The sequence below is a fragment of the Hippopotamus amphibius genome, chromosome 2 (genome assembly GCF_030028045.1).
Source record: "Hippopotamus amphibius kiboko isolate mHipAmp2 chromosome 2, mHipAmp2.hap2, whole genome shotgun sequence".
NCBI classification, from domain to species: Eukaryota; Metazoa; Chordata; class Mammalia; order Artiodactyla; family Hippopotamidae; genus Hippopotamus; species Hippopotamus amphibius.
In genome coordinates, this window is record NC_080187.1 from 55621291 (window position 1) to 55642971 (window position 21681).

Here is a 21681-nt window from a genome sequence, read left to right on the forward strand (position 1 = left end):
CATGCAGAGTTTGTTTGCTCTAACTTTATGCATGATGCTAAGCTGAGTTATTTATTTTATTTGGTCTGCTCGTATTATATTAGAAGTAGCAAAACAAGAAGAGGTGATTGCTGAGGAATAGCAGTAGCTACAGGTAGTAAGAAGGGATGTTGGAATGTAGCCTCATATCAGGGACCAAGAAGCTGTACATTTCCACAAAAATTTGTAAGCACCATACTCTGGGGCCAATTGTTAGAGCATGGCTTTAGTTAGTCCTGGGTTCATCTCTCAGCTCTGTCACTTACTAGATATTGGGAATCTTGGCCTCGCTAAGCTTGATTTTCTTCATTGGTAAAGTGAACATAATACTATCCATTTCATATGGCCATTTATTTAGTGTACCTAGCACTCAGAAAGCGTATATTCAAAAAGTGGTAGCTGTTGTTTTGTTTTTTAAGTATTTATTTCATTTATTTAGTATAGGATCAGTCAGCTTCTGTGTATTTTAGAAGCACCCCTGAAGGCATCACTGTCATTATATTATAGCCTAGTGTAATGGTTGATATTCATGATGACGACATTGTGTTATCAGGATGGTAAATTCAGAATCCTCTATTTAAGTGGTCAGGGAATCGCACAGGATGAGATATGGCATTAAAGTAGGGACAAACTTAAATCACATATTTTTTGGTCAAAATTTAGGTATTTGGGAGATTCTTGTTTTGAAACATTTAAAAGAAGGAAAAAATAGAAACATAATGAAATAAATTTAATTCATCTCAAATATTTAGGTAGATAAAACATTTCATTCTCAGAAAGAAGTGCTTCGGTAATCCCACGCCTAATAGCCAAGTGCTGAGTTGATTTCCACTAGCTCTTGCCTCTCAGATATTTTTGTTCTTTTGGAATAGCTTTGCTTATTCAGCTTTGACTTTGATACAGGATCTGTAAAGAGGATGAATCGGTATTTTTTCTGTTTTATGGTGGAAGTTTATATCTAACACACCAGGAGCTTGGTTCCTGAGTAATGCTGAGGGTAGATGACCTACCAGATGATTGAGACCCAAAACTATAAGATATCTCTTGAGAGGAACGATGTAGGGACCTCAGCTAAGAAGACTCCCCAGTGGCAAAAATAGGCACCATTTCTCCACAAGGTTTCTAAAAGTAAGAATGAAAAGAAAGAAGGAAAAATTACTCAGACATAAATACAGTTAATATTTTGGTGGCTTTCTTTCATACCCCGTTTTTTTCCCGCTTAGTATTTTCCACATTACTGCCTTCCTTAAACGTTTCCACAATGGACTTCATTTGTCAATGTTTTGAAACAATTGAAGAGCCCCTGCTTTTAACAAAATTGTGCCTATTAAGGTAGCAGAGCCCTATAAAAGTGCTCCAGTATTGATCAGTAACAAGGTAGTGGACCATTTGGTTTATTTTTGTGTTTCAGGGGGAAAAAATAGAAGACATTCCAAAGGAAGTACTGATGGACTGTGCCCATCTTGTGAAGGCCAATAGCATTCAAGGTCAGTTTACCTAGAGGTGTTTTCAGAAATAGCACTGCTTTCTCTGTGTCTGAAATGGATTACATCTTAGAGAACATATTACTGACTTTGGCTTGAGTCAAGGGACTAACATGTAATATGCCTTTCCCCTGTTTTGTTCTTTCAGATGGCAGTTGCACTACCTGTTAGAGAACTGAAAGCTAATCTCCCTGTCCCTCTGATATTCGTGGCCCTATCTCAAGTCTTTTTTACTCTGTTTTCTTTTCCCTGAATAGAAAGTTGTCTAGACCCCCCTACCCTTACAGTTATTTGTAGACAGACTTTTGGAAATTAGGTTATGTTAATAGCCAAGTGAGAGATGTGTCTCATGGCTTTATTTGTAATGTTTGATGTCTTTGTTTCCATTATTTGTTACTAGATTCTAGAACCCAAGTCTCCCAATTACTCTTTCCCCCTTTTTGTTTTTTTCCTTCTCTCCTTACGTACTTTTTTCTCCCTATGAATTGTGAAGGTATCAAGTCCGTTGATATGGTTATCTCCCAGAGAATCTTACATAATTGTTCTGGGATGATGCGTTAGAATCAGTATTTTTACAGTGCTCTCCAGGTGATTGTAACTTGCAAAGAGTGATGAGACAGTTGGCCTCCATGTTTTAAGTAGGACCTGCAATGCTGGGCTTGGTGCTTGTTTAGTTCTACTGTACAAGATTTACTCTGTCAGGAGTCAGTACAGGTCAAAGCGGACAGTGAACAGAGTGGAGGTGGCAGTTATAAAGGGGAGCCGGGAGATGGTGTTCTACTAAGAATGACTGAGCTAGTAGACTGGATTTTCATTGTAGGACTTGGACCTAGATAGGGTAGAGATAAGTTTGGTTTGATATGAAGTTGAGGGATGATCCAGAGGGTTGGGAAAAAATACGGTTCACATAGAAGATAAGCATGGCACAGACACAGAGCTGATAGCAGGTACCAGGGGTTGGCAATTACAGAAGAGCTGGGCAGTGTACCCTCTCCCCCATCACTTAGTCCAAGTTCCCTGCATCTCGGGCAGCTTTACTGAGTCAGGGACCTAGCCAAAGAAACTGGAAGTCTTTTTTTTTTTTAATAAATTTTTAAATTTATTTTTGTCTGCATTGGGTCTTCAGTGCTGCACGTGGGCTTTCTCTAGTTGCAGTGAACAGGGCTACTCTTCATCATGGTGCATGGGCTTTTCATTGCAGTGGCTTCTCTTGTCGCATGGGCTCTAGGTGCGTGGGCTTAGTAGTTGTGGCTCATGGGCTGTAGAGCACAGACTCAGTAATTGTGGCGCATGGGCTTGGTTGCTCCATGGCATGTGGGATCTTCCCAGACCAGGGCTTGAACCGTGTCCCCTGCATTGGCAGTTGGATTCTTAAGCATCGTGCCACCAGAGAAGTCCAAAACTGGAAGTCTTGACTTAGAGAGCCACTCATCTTCAACTCCATAAATCATTAAGTTGCAGTTAGCTTTAGGGCATTCCATATTTATGAGTAGAACAGAGTTCCTAAGATTTCCAGTTAAGATTTTTGGTTCCTGAAATAAAAATACTAAAAATTGAAACTATCATTATCCTCTTTCCTTGTGTGTTGCAACCTCTTTCACATGTTCTCATCCCCTTCCCATGCCCCTGGCTATCAATGTGACTTTATTAAGAAAGCTCTGGACTCGTTATTCTTGGCCCAGCCTCTTTCTTCTTAATCCCTTTATAGTGTACTAGTTCTAGAGAAAACAGAAAAGAAGTCATTGAATCACTGAATCACTCTTCTCTCCTCTTCAGCCTTCCACAGAGATAGCTCACTTAGCAGAATAAGGAGCTAAGCCTAAGCATCTCACTCTCAGGAGTCGATACAGAGGATGCTGAGGAGTGAAGAAGATTGTCTTTGCTGTGAGATTTGCTAAGTACACTCCATTTGCGTCACTGTGTCATTAAAATATTTTCCTCCCTGGTTCCTCCCTTCAGCGCTGTTTGTTGTCATAGAATCTGGTCAGCCTCTTCTTTATTCATTTTATAATCTCTTGCCAGATTAAACTTCCTAAAAGCTTAGACACCTTCTGTGGCACCCTTCACCTTGTCTATATAGTTAAGCCCAAACTTCCTAAGCTGGCATTTAAGCATCTCTGATCGGACCACAGGCTTTATTTCCTTTTATGTATTTCACACTCCAGCCAAGGCAAATATTTGCTGTTTTCCTACCTTGTGCCTTTGCTTGTGTTATACCCTCTGCCCTCAGTGTTGTATTCCTGCTCAGTCATCACATGTCTAGATCCGAGCTGAGGTTCAAGGTCCACATGGTAGTTATAGTGATAGTAATAATAGCTAACATTGAATGTTAATTACATGCCTGGCACTGTGCCAAGAACAGTACACCTTATTCACTTATCAACCCTACTGAATTAAGACGTTATTTTCGTTTTATACATGAGGAAACTGAGCTTAAAGAATTGAGGAACTTAACCTCTCCCACAGAGCCTTCCTCTTCCTCCAGCTTTGAGCGACCACTGCCCTCTCTGAACTACCTTGTTGCTTTACCTGTATCTTTCCAATATCACTTGACGGCTCCTCATTTTAATTGAACTTACTCATGTACTTATCTGCCCTCCTTTAATCTTGGAAGGCAGGATCCATTATCTGATCCATGTTTGATTTCCCAGTGCCTTGCACATAGAGATTTTATTTTTTAACTTAATTTTGAAAAATAATTCAAACTGACATGAAAGTTGCACGAAAAATACAGCTCTCATATGCCTTTCATTTAGAATCAACACTTTTTCCATATTTGTTTGCCTTCTCTCTATAATATACGCAGTGGTTTTTTAGCTGAACCATTTGAAAGAAAGTCGTAGCCGTCATGACTGTTCAGCATGTCCTAAGAAGGACATTGTCTTAAGTAACTGCATTACAGTGATCAAATTCAGCAAATTTAACACAGGTTGAATACTGTTATCTGGTACAGAGTCCATATGTAAGTTTTGTCAGTTGTCCCACTGCTGTCGCTTCATAGCATTTTTTTTCCTGATCCAGGGTCAGGTGTTCTATTCACTTGTCATGTCTCTCTAGTCTCCTTTAATCAGGACATTTCTTTGTCTTTCAAAATGACACTGTTAGAGTGGAGACCACTTTGGGATGGTGCAATGCTTTCTGTTCAGTGGGACCACATTACTCAGTTTCTGGCGGGAATACTACATGAGTGAAGTCTTGTGCGTTCCAGTCAGGAGACACATGCTACCAGTCTGCCTCATTTTTAGTGATGTTAACTTTGATCACTTAGGTAGGGTGGTGTTCACCAGATTTCCCAAGTGTACGTGGTCATTTAATAAACATTGAAATGTTTTGCCATCCAATTTGGAAGGGCCTTAGAGAGTACTGGACCAGTGATTAAACTGTGATTCTCAGAGCTGCCTCGGAGGCTGTCGGGGGTGAGGGGAAACATGAAGTGAGGGTGGTGAGGGGGTGGGCGGAGGAAGAGTGAACAGGGTACCTGGCACCCCTTTCCTCCAGAGCATTTCTGCTTTGATTACTTTGGTATGTTTTCTTTGGTGAAAGAGGTTCCACTGATAAAGAAACAAAAAACAAAAACTCTACTAAACTAGTCCAGTTTCCTGACGTTTCAGATGCAACTCCAGGAGCCATGGGGATTGTCCCAACGTGACACAGCTAGTTTGTGGTAGTGCAGAGTAGAATCTGGTCTCTTGAATTACTTTATCTTGCTGCTTAACCTTTATTACATCAAGGGCTCCTTTGCAAATCTGAGGAAACCTGTTTGGTCGTTTTCTCTTTAAAAACACATAAAAGAAAATTTGCATTCAGTTTTAGAGTCTCAGAAGTCCCTGAAGCTGATCTGTTGACCCCTGCTTTTCATTGGCATACTTTAGCTTCAGTTGTTTGTCGGCTTTGCCATTTGCCTTTGTGGGTGGCTTCTTTTTAAAAATATATATATATATTTTGTGGTTTGAAACACTCAGTGGCTTGTTCATTCTCAGCCTTTTCCTTTGTTGGATTATGGTGACTTAATCGTGGGCGAGGGGACACATTGCTCAGCGTCCTCCTGCCCGCATGTTGAAGACAGTCTCTCTCGGCAGGCTGCAAGATGAACAACGTCAATGTGGTTTACACCCCGTGGTCTAACCTGAAGAAGACGGCCGACATGGATGTGGGACAGATAGGCTTTCACAGGCAGAAGGACGTAAGTGTGCACATCGCTGGAGGAGGCAGCAGCACCCTGGCGCTGAGTGGGTGTCTGTCTCTGCTGTTAAGGACTCAGCATGATGTCCGTTTCCTAAAGAGAATCAAGCTGAGTTGCTAAGCTGCTGGAAAGCCTCTGCCCTATTCAGGGTGGGGGGGGGACATAAAATAAAGATACAATATTTTATTTTTCCTCCATCTCCCTCAAAGGTGAAAATTGTGACAGTAGAGAAGAAAGTGAATGAGATCCTGAACCGATTAGAAAAGACCAAAATGGAGCGGTTCCCAGACCTAGAGGCAGAGAAAGAATGCAGAGACCGTGAAGAGAGGAATGAGAAGAAAGCGCAGATTCAGGAAATGAAAAGGAAAGAAAAGGAAGAGATGAAGAAGAAGAGGGAGATGGATGAACTTAGGTATGTTGGAGCTAAGGCAATGGTGTTGAGCTTGGAGAGTCTTCACTGCTGATGTAACTGGTGATTAACCCTTAAGAATGGTACAGTTGGCCCTCCATATCTGTGGTGCTGCATCCATGGATCCAATCAACCATGAATCAGAAATGCTTGGGGGTGGAAAAAATTCCAGAAAGTGCCAAAAAGCAACATCAGAATTTGCCTTGTGCTGATAACTATTGACATAGCAACTACCTTTACGATCATTTACATAACATGTACAGTGTATTGGATATTACAGGTAATCTACAGATGATTTAAACTATATGGGAGGATGTATGTAGGTTATACGCAAATACTATGCCTTTTTATATAAGAGACTTGAGCCTCCACAGGCTTTGGTATTCAAGCAGAGTCCTGGAACCAGTGCCCCGTGGATCCTGAGGGACAGCTGTATTCTGGTGGAGGAAGGGACATATAACAAGCTCAAAGCCTTAAATGAGTTAGAAAAAGGCATTTTTGCTAATATGTTGGTCAAAGGAATTGCCCTTTTGTAGGGGCAGAATATGAGAGTGGATGAAATAAAATAGCTAATTTTATTCTTAGATAAACCATTATAGGTTTTCTTTAGAGTTTGGTTTGTAAACATCTTCAGGGAAAGAAAAGATGCTATATTGAGTATTTAACATTAACCAGCTATGGTATTTGAATGAAATTGTCTCAGCTCTAAAGGCCAGTGCTAGTAACTCTTAAAAGCTGTTCTTAAAACCTCTTTTTTTCTAGATTTCGAAAGTTTAAAGTAATTAACATAGAGAGGCCTGTTCCACAACATAGCATTTTTAAACAATAAATAATAGGTAAAACACATCTTGGATCCTGAAACTCTAGTGTATAAGGCCGTGAAAAGACTGATAATATTAGTTTTCTATTGTTACTATAACAAACTGTCACAAACTTAGTGGCTTAAAATGACATAGATTTATTACCTTACAGTTAGAAGTTCAAAATGGTTCTCACTGGGCTAGTACTAAGGTGGTGGCAGGGCTGTGTTCCTTTCTGGAGCTCTAGGAGAGAATCTGTTTACTTTCCAGCTCCTAGAGGCCGCCCATACTCCTGGGCTTGGGGCTCCTTCCTCATCTTTAGAGGCGCCAATGGTGCATCTCTCTGCCCCTTCCACAGTCACAGCACCCTCTCTGAGCACAGCCTCCTCTGCTTCTAATGACCAATGTGATGACATTGGACCCACCCAGATACTGTGCGATAATCTCCCCATCTAAAATCCTTAACTTAAATCCATCTGCAAAGTCCCTTCTGCTATGTGAGGTAACATATTCTCAGGTTCTGGAGATTAGGATGTAGGCATTTGGGTAAGATCATTATTCTGCCTATCACACTGACTCTGTAGATGCATAGTACTATACCTGAAGGGGCCTCAGTTTTTCTCTGAGAAGGAAGGAAATTAATCCTGCCACTTCTAGTCACAGAATTCCTAGATTTTTTCCACTATTTTCTGCAGATTTCATTTGTGATAAGTATACCCCCCAAAAGTTATTGATTCCTTTGGGAAGGGTGTAGGATGAACATGAGCTGTCTTGCCCTGTCCTGACTTAGTTTCCTTAATACCCTGGATAATTAGAAAGATCACTGGGCCAGAATGGAGGTTTTATGATCAGGTGCTGGAACTTCTTCATTATGCATATGCACGTGTTCCTGTTGGGGCTTCTGCTAGAACAGGATGAGTGGCTTCATTTATAATACAGTATTCAAATGGAGAACTCCGGAAGTGTTACCCCAAGTTATAACCTGCCAGCATGAGACAGACAGTGCAGAGACTTAAATGTTCTATCTGACGTAGAATTGTGAGTCTATTTTGTGTTGTGAGTGAAAGAAAAATTACCAACACCATTAGTTTCGAAAAATGTGTGGAAGTTTGAGTGATGCAGTGTTTAGACTAGTTTATTCTTTTTGTTTTTAGTGTGGAATGGGGAAAAAATTGAAAACATGCCCTTTTGTGCCTTTTAAAAATCTATCATATATGTTAGAAATATGTCACTTAATTTACTTATATTTCTTAGACTTGTAAGCTCTTAATTTTTAAATTTTTTTAAATATATATATATATTTATTTGGCTGCACCGGGTCTTAGTTGCAGCACGTGGGATCTTTGTTGCAGCATGGGAACTTTAGTTGCGGCATGCAGGCTCTAAGTTGCAGCACTCATGCAGGATCTAGTTCCCTGACCAGGGATCGAACCCAGGCCCCTTGCATTGGGAACTCGGAGTCTTAACCAGTGGCCCACCAGGAAGTCCCTACTTATGACATTTAATAAGAAAGATTAGCTAACATTTTGGGACACTTATCATCTGCCCAACACCGTATTGTGCTCTACTGCATCATTTCATTTAATCCTAACAATAGCCTTGTGAGGCAAATATTTTTATCATCTGTATTTTGTAGAAGAAGAAACCGAGACTGAGGAACAGTTAAGTAACTCGCCCAGAGTCATGTAGCTCCTCTCAGTCTAATTCTTAAGCTCACACACACTGTTACTACTCTCTTCTGCCCTCTTTTCAATCAGTTTCACAGCTTTTGTGAAATTCCAGCAACGAGCTCTAAAATTCTAACTTGGTTTATAACCTGTTTTTATACATTTGCAGTGCTAGCATCACTTTAATTTCTGTCTGTGACTCTTCCACCCAAGAGATCGAATGCTGTGCCTACAAAATCTTCTCATTCTAAAGTCTTTCACTTGTCTTTCTGACAAGGAAAGTACCATTAAATTTCATCAGTTGATTCCTTTGTTTGGAGTATCTGGTAAAAATGTCCCCTTTAGTTGCAGTGATAACTAAAGAAAATTGACTTTTGAATCTTCAGGGGATTCCAGAGAAACTGAGAAAATATTCTCATCCTGAACCAGACAGTATCCCCAGTGCTTCCAGATGATTTCAGGGAAGAAATGGCTAACAGCCTCACACCCAGAAGATATCTAACTTCTTTCCAATTCTAAAGCCATTATTTAAACTCTAGGCTCGTTTTCTCAACTTTCTGAACAAGAATGGAAGTAAGCTTTTCATTTCTGATTTCTACCAGGAGAAAAAAAATGGATGGAATTGCCATTGTATAGTCTAAGTTCTTTTAGCTCTAATCAGGAGTATATTCATCAGCCTCTGGCTCAGAACAGCAAAGCCCACAATGCAGAAGGCACCAACTTGGGACTTCCCTGGTGGCACAGTGGTTAAGAATCCGCCTGCCAATGCAGGGGACACGGGTTCGACCCCTGGTCCAGGAAGATCCCATGTGCCTCGGAGCAACTAAGCCTGTGCATCACAATTACTGAGCCTGTGTCCTAGAGCCCACGTGCTACAACTACTGAAGCCCACATGCCTAGAGCCCATGCTCCGCAACAAGAGAAGCCACTGCACTGAGAAGCCTGTGTACCGCAACGAAGAGTAGCCCCTGCTTGCCATGCGCAGCAACGAAGACGCAACACAGCTAATAAATAAATACAAAAAAAAAAAGAAAAGGCACCAAGTTCCTTCTCAGATGAAAAGAGCAGCATCCCCTGGAGACAGAACTCCATCTTGTTCTTGCAAATGAGTACTTTACCCTTGTCCTCAGTGTACAGAAATTCCAATAATCTGATAAATAGGTCTACATAAAGATCATCCTTTTAGGTAGGTTTTTTTTTTTAATTTGTTTATTTATTTTATTGGCTGTGTTGGGTCTTTTTTGCTGTGCGCAGGCTTTCTTTAGTTGTGGTGAGTGGGGGCTACTCCTTGTTGTGGTGCGCAGGCTCCTCATTGCCGTGGTTTCTCTTGTTGCGGACCACGGGCTCTAGGTGCATGGCCTTCAGTAGTTGCGGCACATGGGCTCAATAGTTGTGGCTCACGGGCTCTAAAGCGCAGGCTCAATAGTTGTGGTGCACAGGCTTAGTTGCTCCGCAGTATGTGGGGTCTTCCTGGAGCAGGGATCGTACCTGTGTCCCCTGCATTGGCAGGCGGATTCTTAACCACTGTGCCACCTAGGAAGCCCTAGGTAGTTTTTTAAAGAAATATTTAGATTTTTGGGAGGACGCCAAAATGTGGAGGCTAAATGGTAGCCTCCATTTAGTAGTATATTAGCATTGCGATTCTTTGAACTAGGGAATGCTGGAAAAGAAACAAACTTTTTTTTTTTATATGAATTTATTTATTGGCTGCATTGGGTCTTCTTTGCTGCACACGGGCTTACTCTACTCGCAGCAAATGGGGGCTACTCTTCATTGTGTACGGGTTCCTCCTTGTGGTGGCTTCTCTTGTTGTGGAGCATGGGCTCTGGGCGTGTGGGCTTCAGTAGCTGCGGCACATGGGCTCAATAGCTGTGGCTCACGGGCTCTAGAGCGCAGGCTCAATAGTTGCAGTACACGGGCTTAGTTGTTCCACGGCATGTGGGATCTTCCTGGAGCAGGGATCCAACTGGTTTCCCCTGCATTGGCAGGTGGATTCTTACCCACTGCGCCACCTAGGAAGTCTCAAACCAAACTGTTCTTGGTTTGGGGGAAGACCATGAGTTGGTGTGGACATATGAATCAGAAAGTGCCTTTGAGGTATACCCTGAAAAACTCAGACAGGCAGTTGAATTAACAGGATGGAGCTCAGAGGAAGCATGTGGCCTAAAGAAGGGTAATTCATGTGTTACTTTCGTATGAATGGGAATTCAGACCCTTTGGTTCCTGAACCTAGCTCATTAGAGGCCCACAAGTGGGCACTTGAAGATATTTTCATCTTCATAAGTGATTCTAAAATGCAGTCGAAAGTGAGATTCTCTCATCCTAAGTACTTTTTTATCAACATGCCTTTCTCTTTCTGCTCATGCAGCTTCCTCATCTTATCTGTCCATTTATATCTTATCGATACCACTGACTCTTACAGGCATCATTGATATCTCTCTCTGCGTGTCTCCCACCCAGCTCATTGACTCTGTCCGTGACAAGTCTCTTTCCCCCTGGTCCTCAATTTCCAGCTTCTACAGTTTATATTTACTTGGTTGTCTCACCATCACTTCAAGTGCAACATGTCCTGAACCAAGTGCATCTTCTTTGCAACATTTTCCCATTTCTCTCAGTTGTAACATTATTTCCTTCAAATCACTCATGCTAGAAACCTCATGTCATCTCAGATTTATCCCTCCTTACCAGCACAGCAGTTAATACCCTGGGTTCATTGTCTTGAGGTGGGACATTGAGGTGAACTGGAGCACGATGGTCTTGGGAGTCAGATCTGGATTCAAAACCTCTCTCCCCACTTGTTAGTGATGAGACCTCAGACAGCTTCCCTTAACTCTTGTGTGTACAGTGGGCCCGATACTATCCTTACCTTAGGAGGTGGTTGTGGGGATCAGTGATAATTTATGAAGCTCATAATATGGGTCCTAGCAGATAAATGGTCCTTGACAAAGTACCATTGTCATTAACTATTCTCCTTGTCTTAATTGCCCTTCTCCCTCTCTTCCCTCTGCTATGGGTTACTCTTTTTATTTTTGTTTATTTATTTATTTTTAAATATTTATTTATTTGGTTGTGCTGGGTCTTAGTTGTGGCAGATGGGCTCCTTAGTTGTGGCAGGCAGGCTCCTTAGTTGTGGCTTGCCAGCGCCTTGGTTGTGGCATGCAAACTTTTAGTTGTGGCATACATGTGGGATCTAGTTCCCTGACCTGGGATCGAACCCAGGCCTCCTGTATTGGGAGCACATTCTTAATCACTGTACCACCAGGGAAGTCCATGGATTACTCTTTTTATTTTTTTTATTTGTTTTTTATTTTTTATAAATATTTATTTATTTTTGGCTGTGTTGGGTCTTTGTTGCTGAACACGGGCTTTCTCTAGTTGCAGCAAGTGGCGGCTACTCTTCTTTGTGGTGCGCAGGCTTCTCATTGTGGTGGCTTTAGTAGTTGTGGTAAGTCGGCTCAGTAGTTGTGGCTCATGGACTCTAGAATGCAAGCTCAGTAGTTGTGGCACACGGGCTTAGTTGCTCCGAGGCATGTGGGATCTTCCCGGACCAGGGTTCAAACCCATATCCCCTTCATTGGCAGGCGGATTCTTAACCACTGTGCCACCAGGGAAGTCCCCAGATTATTCTTTTTAAAACACTGGTATTACATGGTCTCACTTTCCTTTGTCTCTTTATGTATTTTTACTAGAACTTTTTACATAGCCACCACTGACTAGGTCTTACTTCCTTTCCTGATGAGCTCTTTGGGGTTAGGCTTTGTCCTTTCATCATTTCTAGTTTCTTCCCATTCCATTCTCTCCCCAGGCTTAGCACACTGTCTTACCCATCATGGATGGTTAATAAATACTTGTGGAATCTCATCTGCCTCTACTCCATTGTGTACTGTGGCTTCCTGCTGATCACATTGCTCAGCAGGGTTAGGACAATATAATTGAGCCCCACATCCGGCCTGATTTCCCACTACTTTGCTTTCAGACTCTGCTTGAGTTGGTTTGAAATGTCACTGTAAGTACCATCTCTTGGCCTTTGCTCAAACCAATCTCTGCATCTGTCCTCCTCAATCATCCTCCCCACTGTCAGGCTCCGTTTGGTGCCATGTCTTCTGAGAAGAGTACCCTGACAGCCCTTTCCACACAGATATGTTTCTTCTTTTGAAGTCCTATAGCATCTAGTCTGGACAATGTACTTCAGCTCTGAATCATGTGTGCTCTTGGCTATAAATGAAGTTCCTCATCTGAATAATGCCACCACCTCCCTGTTATTGTGGAAGTGACACAATATGAGTATGAGCAAGCGCATTTGTAAACTATAAAGTGCAGTGCACGTCTCATTTATTGTCATAGATATTTATTATTTGTATGTTGCTATCTCCTTGAGCGCAGCAGGGATTATATTTTCTTCGAAAGGCCCTCAGCATTGCTAGATACTTGGTAGATGTTCTTGAGATACTTGCCAGCTGGATAACCTTACTTTAAATGTGTTTTTTCTTCTAGGAGCTATTCATCACTAATGAAAGTTGAGAATATGTCTTCAAATCAGGTACGTTCAAGTTATTTGCTCTAATGTTGTGCCTTGAAATAATTCACTAAGTGTTTAGTGATTGAGTTTCTGGCCAGCGTGGGTTCACATGTTGCAGGTGGCTTGATGTGGTCTGGCGACAGTCACACACTCAGGTAGATTCTGTCAGACATTGCACCCCCGCCCCCCCAACTTCCCTGTGGACTTTGCTGTGTGTTTGTTTTTAAGTAGGTCACTTCATGGGAAGAGATTGTTGCACCTTGTCCATTGTGAAGTTCAGGTCTGTTAGTATTTATAGGACTTTCCCATTCCCCGTTCCCCTCTTTTCTAGTTGCAGGCGTGCAAAAGTGCCTTTATTTATTACTGTTCTATATTAATGTGACCATAGATTCTCTATTGTAATTGAACAAGGACAAAATTGTCACCTTCAGTTAAATAAAATGAAAGATCTTAGGTGTAGTCTAAGCAGCCATGTTGGTGGTCTCCATGTTCCTCAGGACCTACGATAAAGACAAGTAGTGATCCATGTTAGAATACAGAGAGGGTCTTCTCAGCTTCAGCACCTCATTATTTGATTGGAACTATGGCAGGGACTTAGTGCCCACAAGTACTGTCTTTCCCAAAATTTATTTTAAAGTGTCTGGAGATATCACAGTTTAGCTATTATTAAACAGTCTTTGCAGACAATTGAAACTAGGTGGATATATTTGCTGTGTTGATTGTTTATAGTATAGTGTATGATACTTTAGATCTGTGTTGTCCAGTGCACTGGGTACTCATTGCATGTGGCTATTTAAATTACTTAATTTGATTCAATTTAAAAATCCAGTTTCTCAGTCATACTAGCCACGTGTGGCTAGTGGCTACAGTATTGGACAGTGTAGAAATAGAACATTTCTATCAAAGCAGAAAATATTGGTAAACAGCACTGCTTTAGATGCTTAGAAATAACAGAATTTAAGGTCCTGTACAGGTCACCTAGCCAAACCCCATATTCAGTGCATGAATTGTATTTGTTAATAGGATTTTACACCTTGTTCATATCTATATGTCCTTCTGGAAATGGATAAGAACAATATTCTTATTCCTGGCTCTTTGAAGAACTAAATTTATGAGACTCCTTTATGAGTCAGAGATGTATCTTTATAATTTATTCCTGAAAAATTCCAGAGTAGCACTATGTAATTAAATAGAGCCTTGAATTTGAAGTTTAGACACTTACACTGTCATTTACTAATTGGATAAGACTAATAAAATTATTTAACCTCTCAGAGGGAATATTCATCAGCAATAAAAGGAGACGTATTACTTCATGGGGCTGGTCTAAAATTTAAACAAGGTCGTGTGTGAAAGCTCTTTGACTTAGACACTGTGAATATAAACGGTCGTTATTATTTCTTCTCTGTGTAGTCCTTAGTTGTTATTTATACACAGATTTAGAAAATAGGTTAACAGTTGAGAAGTCTTTAACATAACCCAAATCTAATGTCTTTATCATGGTTGTTGTTGCTATTGAAGTTTTCTGTTACTTAGAGACAACTTTCCAGCAGAAATCTGGCATGTATATTATGTTATGACCTTAGGCATTTTCATTATGGATTTTCAAAGTTTGGATGTTGTTTTGAAACTGAAAAATACACACACACACACACACACACACACACACACTCATGTGTGAATATACATATGTATACAAATACTACCCAGGTAGTGACAGATGTTAAAAGTTCCAGGATTAGGAAGTCAGATTTGTAGACCAAAGGATTATTAACCCTTCTGCCTTTCCTTTCCCTCCATTGCTGCTACCGCTGTTCCTGAGGCCCAGGTTGGAATCAGGTTCAAATGTCTGAGGAAGTTTTGCGCTGGGAGTTTCCGTTCTTTGTCTCATAGTGGAAGGACTCACACAGCTCTTCCCCATACTTGAAAAGGATGGGCTTTCATTCTCCCTGTAACCACCTTCTGTTAAGGGGACGCAGACCTTTTTTGATCCACTTTGGCAGCAAGATCAGTCGATTTTCAGTCAAAGGCTGGTGTTTACATAAGATACGACTTATTTTTAATTTGGCTTATATAAGTTCATCAGGAAAAATATTAGTCTTCCACTCTGAGGTTGGTTTTAATTTTGAGTTTTTGCTCCCCTACTGAGAATAATTCTCTTCAATCTACAATTTCTTTCTAATCTTTCTAAATTTGGTATCAGGAACCATCAACAGCTACTTTTGGCATTTTATTTTCTTGTCACTTTTTAAGTGGATGACAAGAAACCTATTTTGCTACACTGAAAAACATATTGACTCTTAAAGGGGATCTAAAATACAAAAACTGTCCAAATCAAGTCTTAGATCACAGCCATATATTTAAAAGTTACTTTAATCCCCAAACACAGATCCCCATACATATGGGAAGCCTGCAGATCTGACTCACAGCCTTTATAGGGAGTAATTCACTTTGATTGGCACCAGGCCACATTATCTTGGTGAGTTTTGGGGACACAAACATCTTTAGTGTTTGGAATCTAAAGCTGACTTTCAAAGATACAGGATGACTCTTTCAACATCTCTAAAGCTATCATTTCAGTTTAGAACTCTCAGGCAGTCAGAGTTTGGGTATGTGGATAGACTACAAACATTACTTTTCTTTTTGTACAATTATCCAAGGCATTTTTACTGTGGCCTCAGTTCGTTGTGCTAATTGAAGAGAAGCACAGAGAAGCCTACTGAATGAAACTGGAGATGAAACCAGACTTCACAGAAACCACTGTTTTCTACCTGTTCCTCCTATTTCCCTGCACATCTTTAAAACAAGCTATTAAGGAGAAAAGCATATCGCATACCTATAAGCCTAAGTCCTCTCCCTCTCTAACAAGTCAGGTATAAAGCAATGGGACAGAGAAAGAAGCCAAAACGATGTCATCTTCAAGTTATGACATTTTCAAGCAAATGTATCAGAACTCACGCTATTAGTGAATGTTGATGTCCAGAGCAGTTTTCTTGGGTGTGCAGTAGCTCAGAAAGGAGTTTGAGGCTCTACTTTTGTACTTGATCTTCAGGACTTATTTATTCTGTATACCACCATAATGTAAGATTTTTTTTTTTTTTAATCCAAAACTTGGCAAGCCAGCTGACTTGGTAACTAGCCTATAGCTTGCTGATGACTTTTTCAATTTAAAAAAAAAAAAAGCCATCTTGTGAAGTAACAAATATATGATAACCCTGAGGCTCAAAGTAATGGAATTTAGGTCAAAAGTATTTTTTGCATATTTGCAGCTTTGTCGGCATTAAAACATTGAGGCAGTATTTGTTTGGTTTCATATTATGGTTTACTTGCTGAAGGAGGGGTCACGTTTTCTTTTAGTTACTCTTGTTATATCCTATGCTAGGTCATTGGGCCTTACTTCATAATTTGGGGATCATTAGTCTCTTATTGCTAGGCAATCCAGGCCATGTAATGATACCTTAGAGAATATAGCTGCTAATGTAGCTATTCTGAACAGCTAATAACTTAAGATAGAGAAGAAATGAGTGAATTTAATTATTTTACTTTTTACTCTGAATTCTGCAATTTGATATAAGGAGGCTTGTTACTTAATACTAATTGTAAATTTTAAAAATCAAGTTATTTATTTTGAAGGCTTTTATGGTTTCACTGTTTTATTTCCTACAGGACGGCAATGATTCAGATGAATTCATGTGAATGGAGAAAAGGACCTTTTAAAGATGTGAATTTAGGGACAGTTGCAGAAGTTTTGATTTCATCTGTGTTCTGAGTTATAGAAGACAACCAGCCAAAATTCTACCTTCCTAATATTCTACAAATACTACCAACTTTGGAGTTAAAAAAAAAAATTGTTTCCTTTTTTGCTGTCAGAAAAGGATCAGATAAATATAGATATGTATACAATATAGTTGGACTTGAAGACAGCATATAACTTTAGGAAAGTGAAAATATTTTTGCCAGAATATGTCTTTGTACCTCATGCAAGTTGGCTGCACATGCTCTTGGAAGACTCTAGAACAAACCAAACCTGAAAAGTGTTTCTGTTACTGTGGTCTGTCCCTGAAAACAGATGTCTTGAAAAGCTTCTCATATTCTTAAAATAGCTTCACTTCTGTTAAGAAGAGCAATATAAGCAAATGTTCCCCTCACCCCTGATTTCCTGATCTAGGGGGGAGTAAAGCATATGGGTTTTGAAGGCGATTAGTGATATTTTCAGAAGACTGCTGGCTTCAATGGCCATGTCCCATTGTGCCATCTGAGTCTGTTAGCAGAGCTGCCCTCAGCTCTCAGCTTGTCCAAGCTTCCATGTTCTACATTCTTCCTTTTTCCATTGAGAGCCTCTACCCAGGTATCATCAGATTTAAAGACATAGTCGGTGTTAATCAAGGTTGGGCCTTATGGTGGTTTCTACCTGAGCACCAAGTAACCCAGGCCGCGCGTATTACAACTTCAGGCCCCAGAGTCCTTTCTCAGCGTGAGGGGAGAAATGGGAAGGGATGCTCTGTGAATCATTTTGAAGAGGCAGGTTACCTGATTTTTGTTTTGGGATATAGTATAAAGCACACATCTACTTGGCAATTATGATTTTAGAAAGAATTAAGCATTTCACCAGCCGGCCAAGTAGTATATTTACCTTGAAATAATATTGATTTTGAGTTATAACCCCAGAGTTCAGATTTCTCAATTGTAAACTCAGTAACTTAATATGTAACAGTCCTACTCATCCGAACCACCTGCCCTCCAGGGTGATTCTGAATAGAAGATATATTTTTATTATAGCCTGTAAGGCAACCCCTGTAGAAAGAGACAAAACAAAACAATGGAAAGGCACGAAGCCTCTGCAGTCAGAAGGCATACAGATTCACATTTTAACCACACCCAGAAATCTACAGCTGTATTCTAAGCCAGCAAAAGTATCTCCTCCAACTGATATTGCCTGTAGTAGCACTTTGGAATGCTGGGTAAAACCACAAGACTTGAGTGTTTCTGTTTATCCCGCTTGGTGTATGAGGTTGAACTGGAAAATTTCCTGAGACAAATTGCGAGAAGGGGTGTGGGAGATGACCCCAGAGATTGGTGACTGTGTGTGTATATGTCTAACATATTCAGCCTGGAGTTCTGTGAGTTGGAAATGTAATAGTAAGACTCTTGATACTGATATATAAATTCTTAGAATTTGCTTGTTATTTCCCTCCCCAAGCTGGTTTTGAGGGTGATTGGGCTGTGAAAACCTCGTCTATCATATAGGCTTACTCTGGCAGCTTCTACAGGAGTAATCTTCCTCCCTCACTGGTAAATGTGTCTCTCCCTGAGATGCCCACTGGGTCAGAGTGGATGACCTTTCTCAGACACACTCTTGATTGAGTGTAAATTAGTAGCTATGCTTCTTCAATCAGGTGGCCCTCCTGCCTGGTTACTGTAGGCAAATTGCTGCCAATGTCTAAAATGGGGAGACTTTGCCTCTGGCATCACCTGTGTCACCTCAGCTCTCTGCTGCTTAAGGACTCCTCTCTACCCCACATTACAACATATACAGGGAGAGCTTTTGAAGAATACATCCATTTTTACTCAAGGGTGAGCGATCCTGGGGTCCACATTGTACACATTTCCTAACTCTCAGCTGACACTGGTTTCGAATGTCAGGGCCTCTCTTCTGAGTCCCCGGTGCTCGAAACTTTCCAGCTGCTCTGTGCGGATCTCCTCCTACCTCTGCCTGTGCGATGGGTAGGCTTTTACCCCAGCTCCCGTGGTCGCAGAGGAAGCATCATCCTTTTCTTTTGAGGACATTGGTTCAGTGCTGACAGGTCACACTGTTGGCACTGAAGTCATCTCATTTCTTGCTATTGGCATGTTTCCTCAACTTTCTATAGGAAAATTCCAAATGGTTGGCATTTCTGTGAGCTGTGCCCTTGATCAAATCACACATAATGAGAATTTCTCTTTCCGGCTCTGCCTCCAGTTTCCCCACTCTGATCTGTGTGTAGGTGAGGTTCAAGTCATTTAATTTACCTCACAAGCTCCGTTGTATTCCTATAGCTTGAGAACTTATTTCTTATCCACCTTTGCTGACCTTGGGTCATGATGTCTGGCAAGGGAAGTTTGCTACAGTGCTTGTGGTGGAACAGACTTTAGGAAGTTTACCAAAATGTGGATGGTTTGGACCTTATTAGCAACGTAGGCACTAAGCTGTAGTTGAATCCCTTCAGGATCTTGTCGTTGAGTTGTTTTTAGCATTTTCTGAAGCCCAGATTTTGGTGAACCTTTTAACTCTTCAGTGCCAGTGGTTTACCCCACTTGGGAAGGAAGGAATGAGCCACATATACAGCAAAATTATAGAAGGAGAGTTCAGCTCTAGCCTCTCGTTTAAGAGCAGAGCTCCTCTTCCCACATTTGCATCCATCAGAGACAGGAAGCTCTTGTCTTCCAGGCTGGAACAGGTTATGGGAAAAACTGAGCAGGATGGAGAAATGGAACACTTCGCAGTTTTTCTTGAGCTTTTCTCTGTTTGATTTGAAGTACAGCGTTGTGAATAATAAATCCCATACTCAGAATGATCATAATAGAGTTGAGTGGGCAACCTTTTGATTTTAAAGAAAACTGTGAAAATATCCAGCTGTACTCAAAAGTGTAAAATTAGAAACTTAAATCCCAAGCTAAATGTCCGTCTCAACCCATCTAACTCCAGCGAGTATGTGAGAGCTAGGAAATGAGGACAGCACGGCTGGTGCCTCAGCAGGCTCAGGTTCAAGTTGGACTTCGTGAGAGCTCTCCTCTGCCAGGCGCACGTGGGCCCAGCACGGGCAAGAGACTCGTGTGCGTTGTATCATTTCACAAATGATATGGATGGTGGCACCCACGTATTCATCACCTTCTGGATGAATGATGTGTAAAATAGAATAAAAGTTTATAGTTTGAGAAGAACCAAGTGTGCGTGTGGGATTTCACTTTTCCTTTTCTGCTCTACGACACAGTCTCACTGATGGGATGTGTGTACTTATTTTAGGCAAGTAGGAAAAAGGAGGTTCTCAGCTACCTGAGATGATGACCTTCGAACAGTCAGTTTTGCTCTTTAGCAGGAAGAAAAGAGCAAATTAGAGTAAAGGGAAGATGGCCCAAGAATTCCAGGAAAAGAACTGAAGATCTTGGAGCCTAAGGGCCGTGATCTTTGAGCGCCAGAATTTGAAGTCTACAGTTCGATTTCCTACCCCTCTAGGGGTCTGCCTGAGACCCTGACCCCAGGATGAGGTGCAAAACATGCAGACTTGCTGGAATGGTATCAGTGATGAATGTCATATCTCTGGGCCAGCGTTCTGTTTGTAGAGTCACCCCTTCTGTGACAGCGCTTACTCTAACGGTACCCAGTGTGTTGGCAGGAGGTACCAAGATAGAAGGAACCACAGAAACATTCAGGTTTCTCTCCCGGCTATAAAAAGCATATTTGACTTACTAAATGTTTATTAGAGGACGTTGAGTTCTATTTCTCACTAGTCAAGGCAATACCTGTGTCCTTTGGGGTTTAACTGCCTTAGCTACTAGAATTCTGGGATTTAAGTTTTTGAGTAAATCAACCTATCTGGGGAATGTAGGTTGAAACCAGAATTTTTATGTAGAAAAATGTAGAGATCCATGTATATTCTTGGTGGACTCAGGAGTACACTGAAAATACAAATATCTAATGCCATGTGTTAACCATGGCTTACCATTCAAATATACATACCTCTGTTTTCCTTACAATTGATTGCTTTGTTTTGTCTTGCTGATTTCATGGTGTCAGTTATTGGAGGAACTCCAAGCTCTCCACCTTAGTGGTTGTGACTGCAGTTCTGCACTGTGCCAGATGAAACAAGAAACAGGTCTCTGTGTTGGCATGTGCCAGTGGGCTCTGACTGGGCATTTTCTGCCTTTGTTGACAGCCAAGGAACCAGAGGCCAGGGAAAATGAATGCCCACACTAGAATTCCATGGAGCTTTTGCTAGTTCCCAGCCCTGGTGAGTGGGTGTCAGTGTTTCAGTCTTAAAAAAAAAAAAAAGAAGGAATTCTCCAAAGTCAGTATTGTTTTTCAATCCCACATCAAACCCATCCTGTAACCACTGCATTAAAAATATAAGATTAATGGCCTGACATTTCACATCCTGCCTAGATGAGGGCTTAGCTGCCTGTGTTCTTGCTGATATTTTGGTTTCTGCCTCAGCAGTTTGCCTTGCAGAGAGAAGGTCAACATTTGCTTATGATTTCTGGGATATGCTTATGAGAACAGGCTCTTCCACGTGTTGAGGGCTACTGTTGATCTTGAACGGTTTTAGCTCTTAGTCAAATTCAGGGTCAACAGGTTAAAATTATAGACTGAGAAATGTAAAGAGAAGAATATTATTTGAGGCAATGACCTTTTATCCAGCTCAGCCTTGCAGAATTATCTTCAGTTGTGAAGCCCCTCGCTTCATTATATTACATCCCTTCAAAACTCTGAAATTTTTGTTCTTTGGTTAATGTACGGCACCCAATGAGGCTTACATAACTTATTTCCAAACTGGAATTGCTTTAAGAAGAGTCTTTGGAAAAGGATGGAAGATCTGAAATAGATAAGACTTAAATTTAGTTACAGAT

The 21681-nt window shown here is 41.0% G+C and overlaps 1 protein-coding gene across 3 annotated transcripts in view; it reads left to right on the forward strand.

The window, feature by feature from the left end:
- The window catches only part of CCDC25 (coiled-coil domain containing 25), a 37845-nt gene extending 17847 nt beyond the window's left edge, over positions 1–19998 (forward strand). Inside the window, exons 5-9 of one of the 3 annotated variants that reach the window (XM_057721137.1) lie at positions 1430–1505; positions 5582–5685; positions 5895–6097; positions 13056–13101; positions 16744–19998. In XM_057721137.1, coding sequence (XP_057577120.1) covers positions 1430–1505; positions 5582–5685; positions 5895–6097; positions 13056–13101; positions 16744–16773 — 459 coding nt within the window. In that variant the 3' untranslated portion in view covers positions 16774–19998. Of the gene's footprint in view, positions 1–1429; positions 1506–3278; positions 3387–5581; positions 5686–5894; positions 6098–13055; positions 13102–16743 lie in introns of those variants that run through there. The other 2 variants (XR_009051253.1, XM_057721138.1) reach the window with 2 other exon arrangements.
- Positions 19999–21681: the final 1683 nt, after the last annotated feature.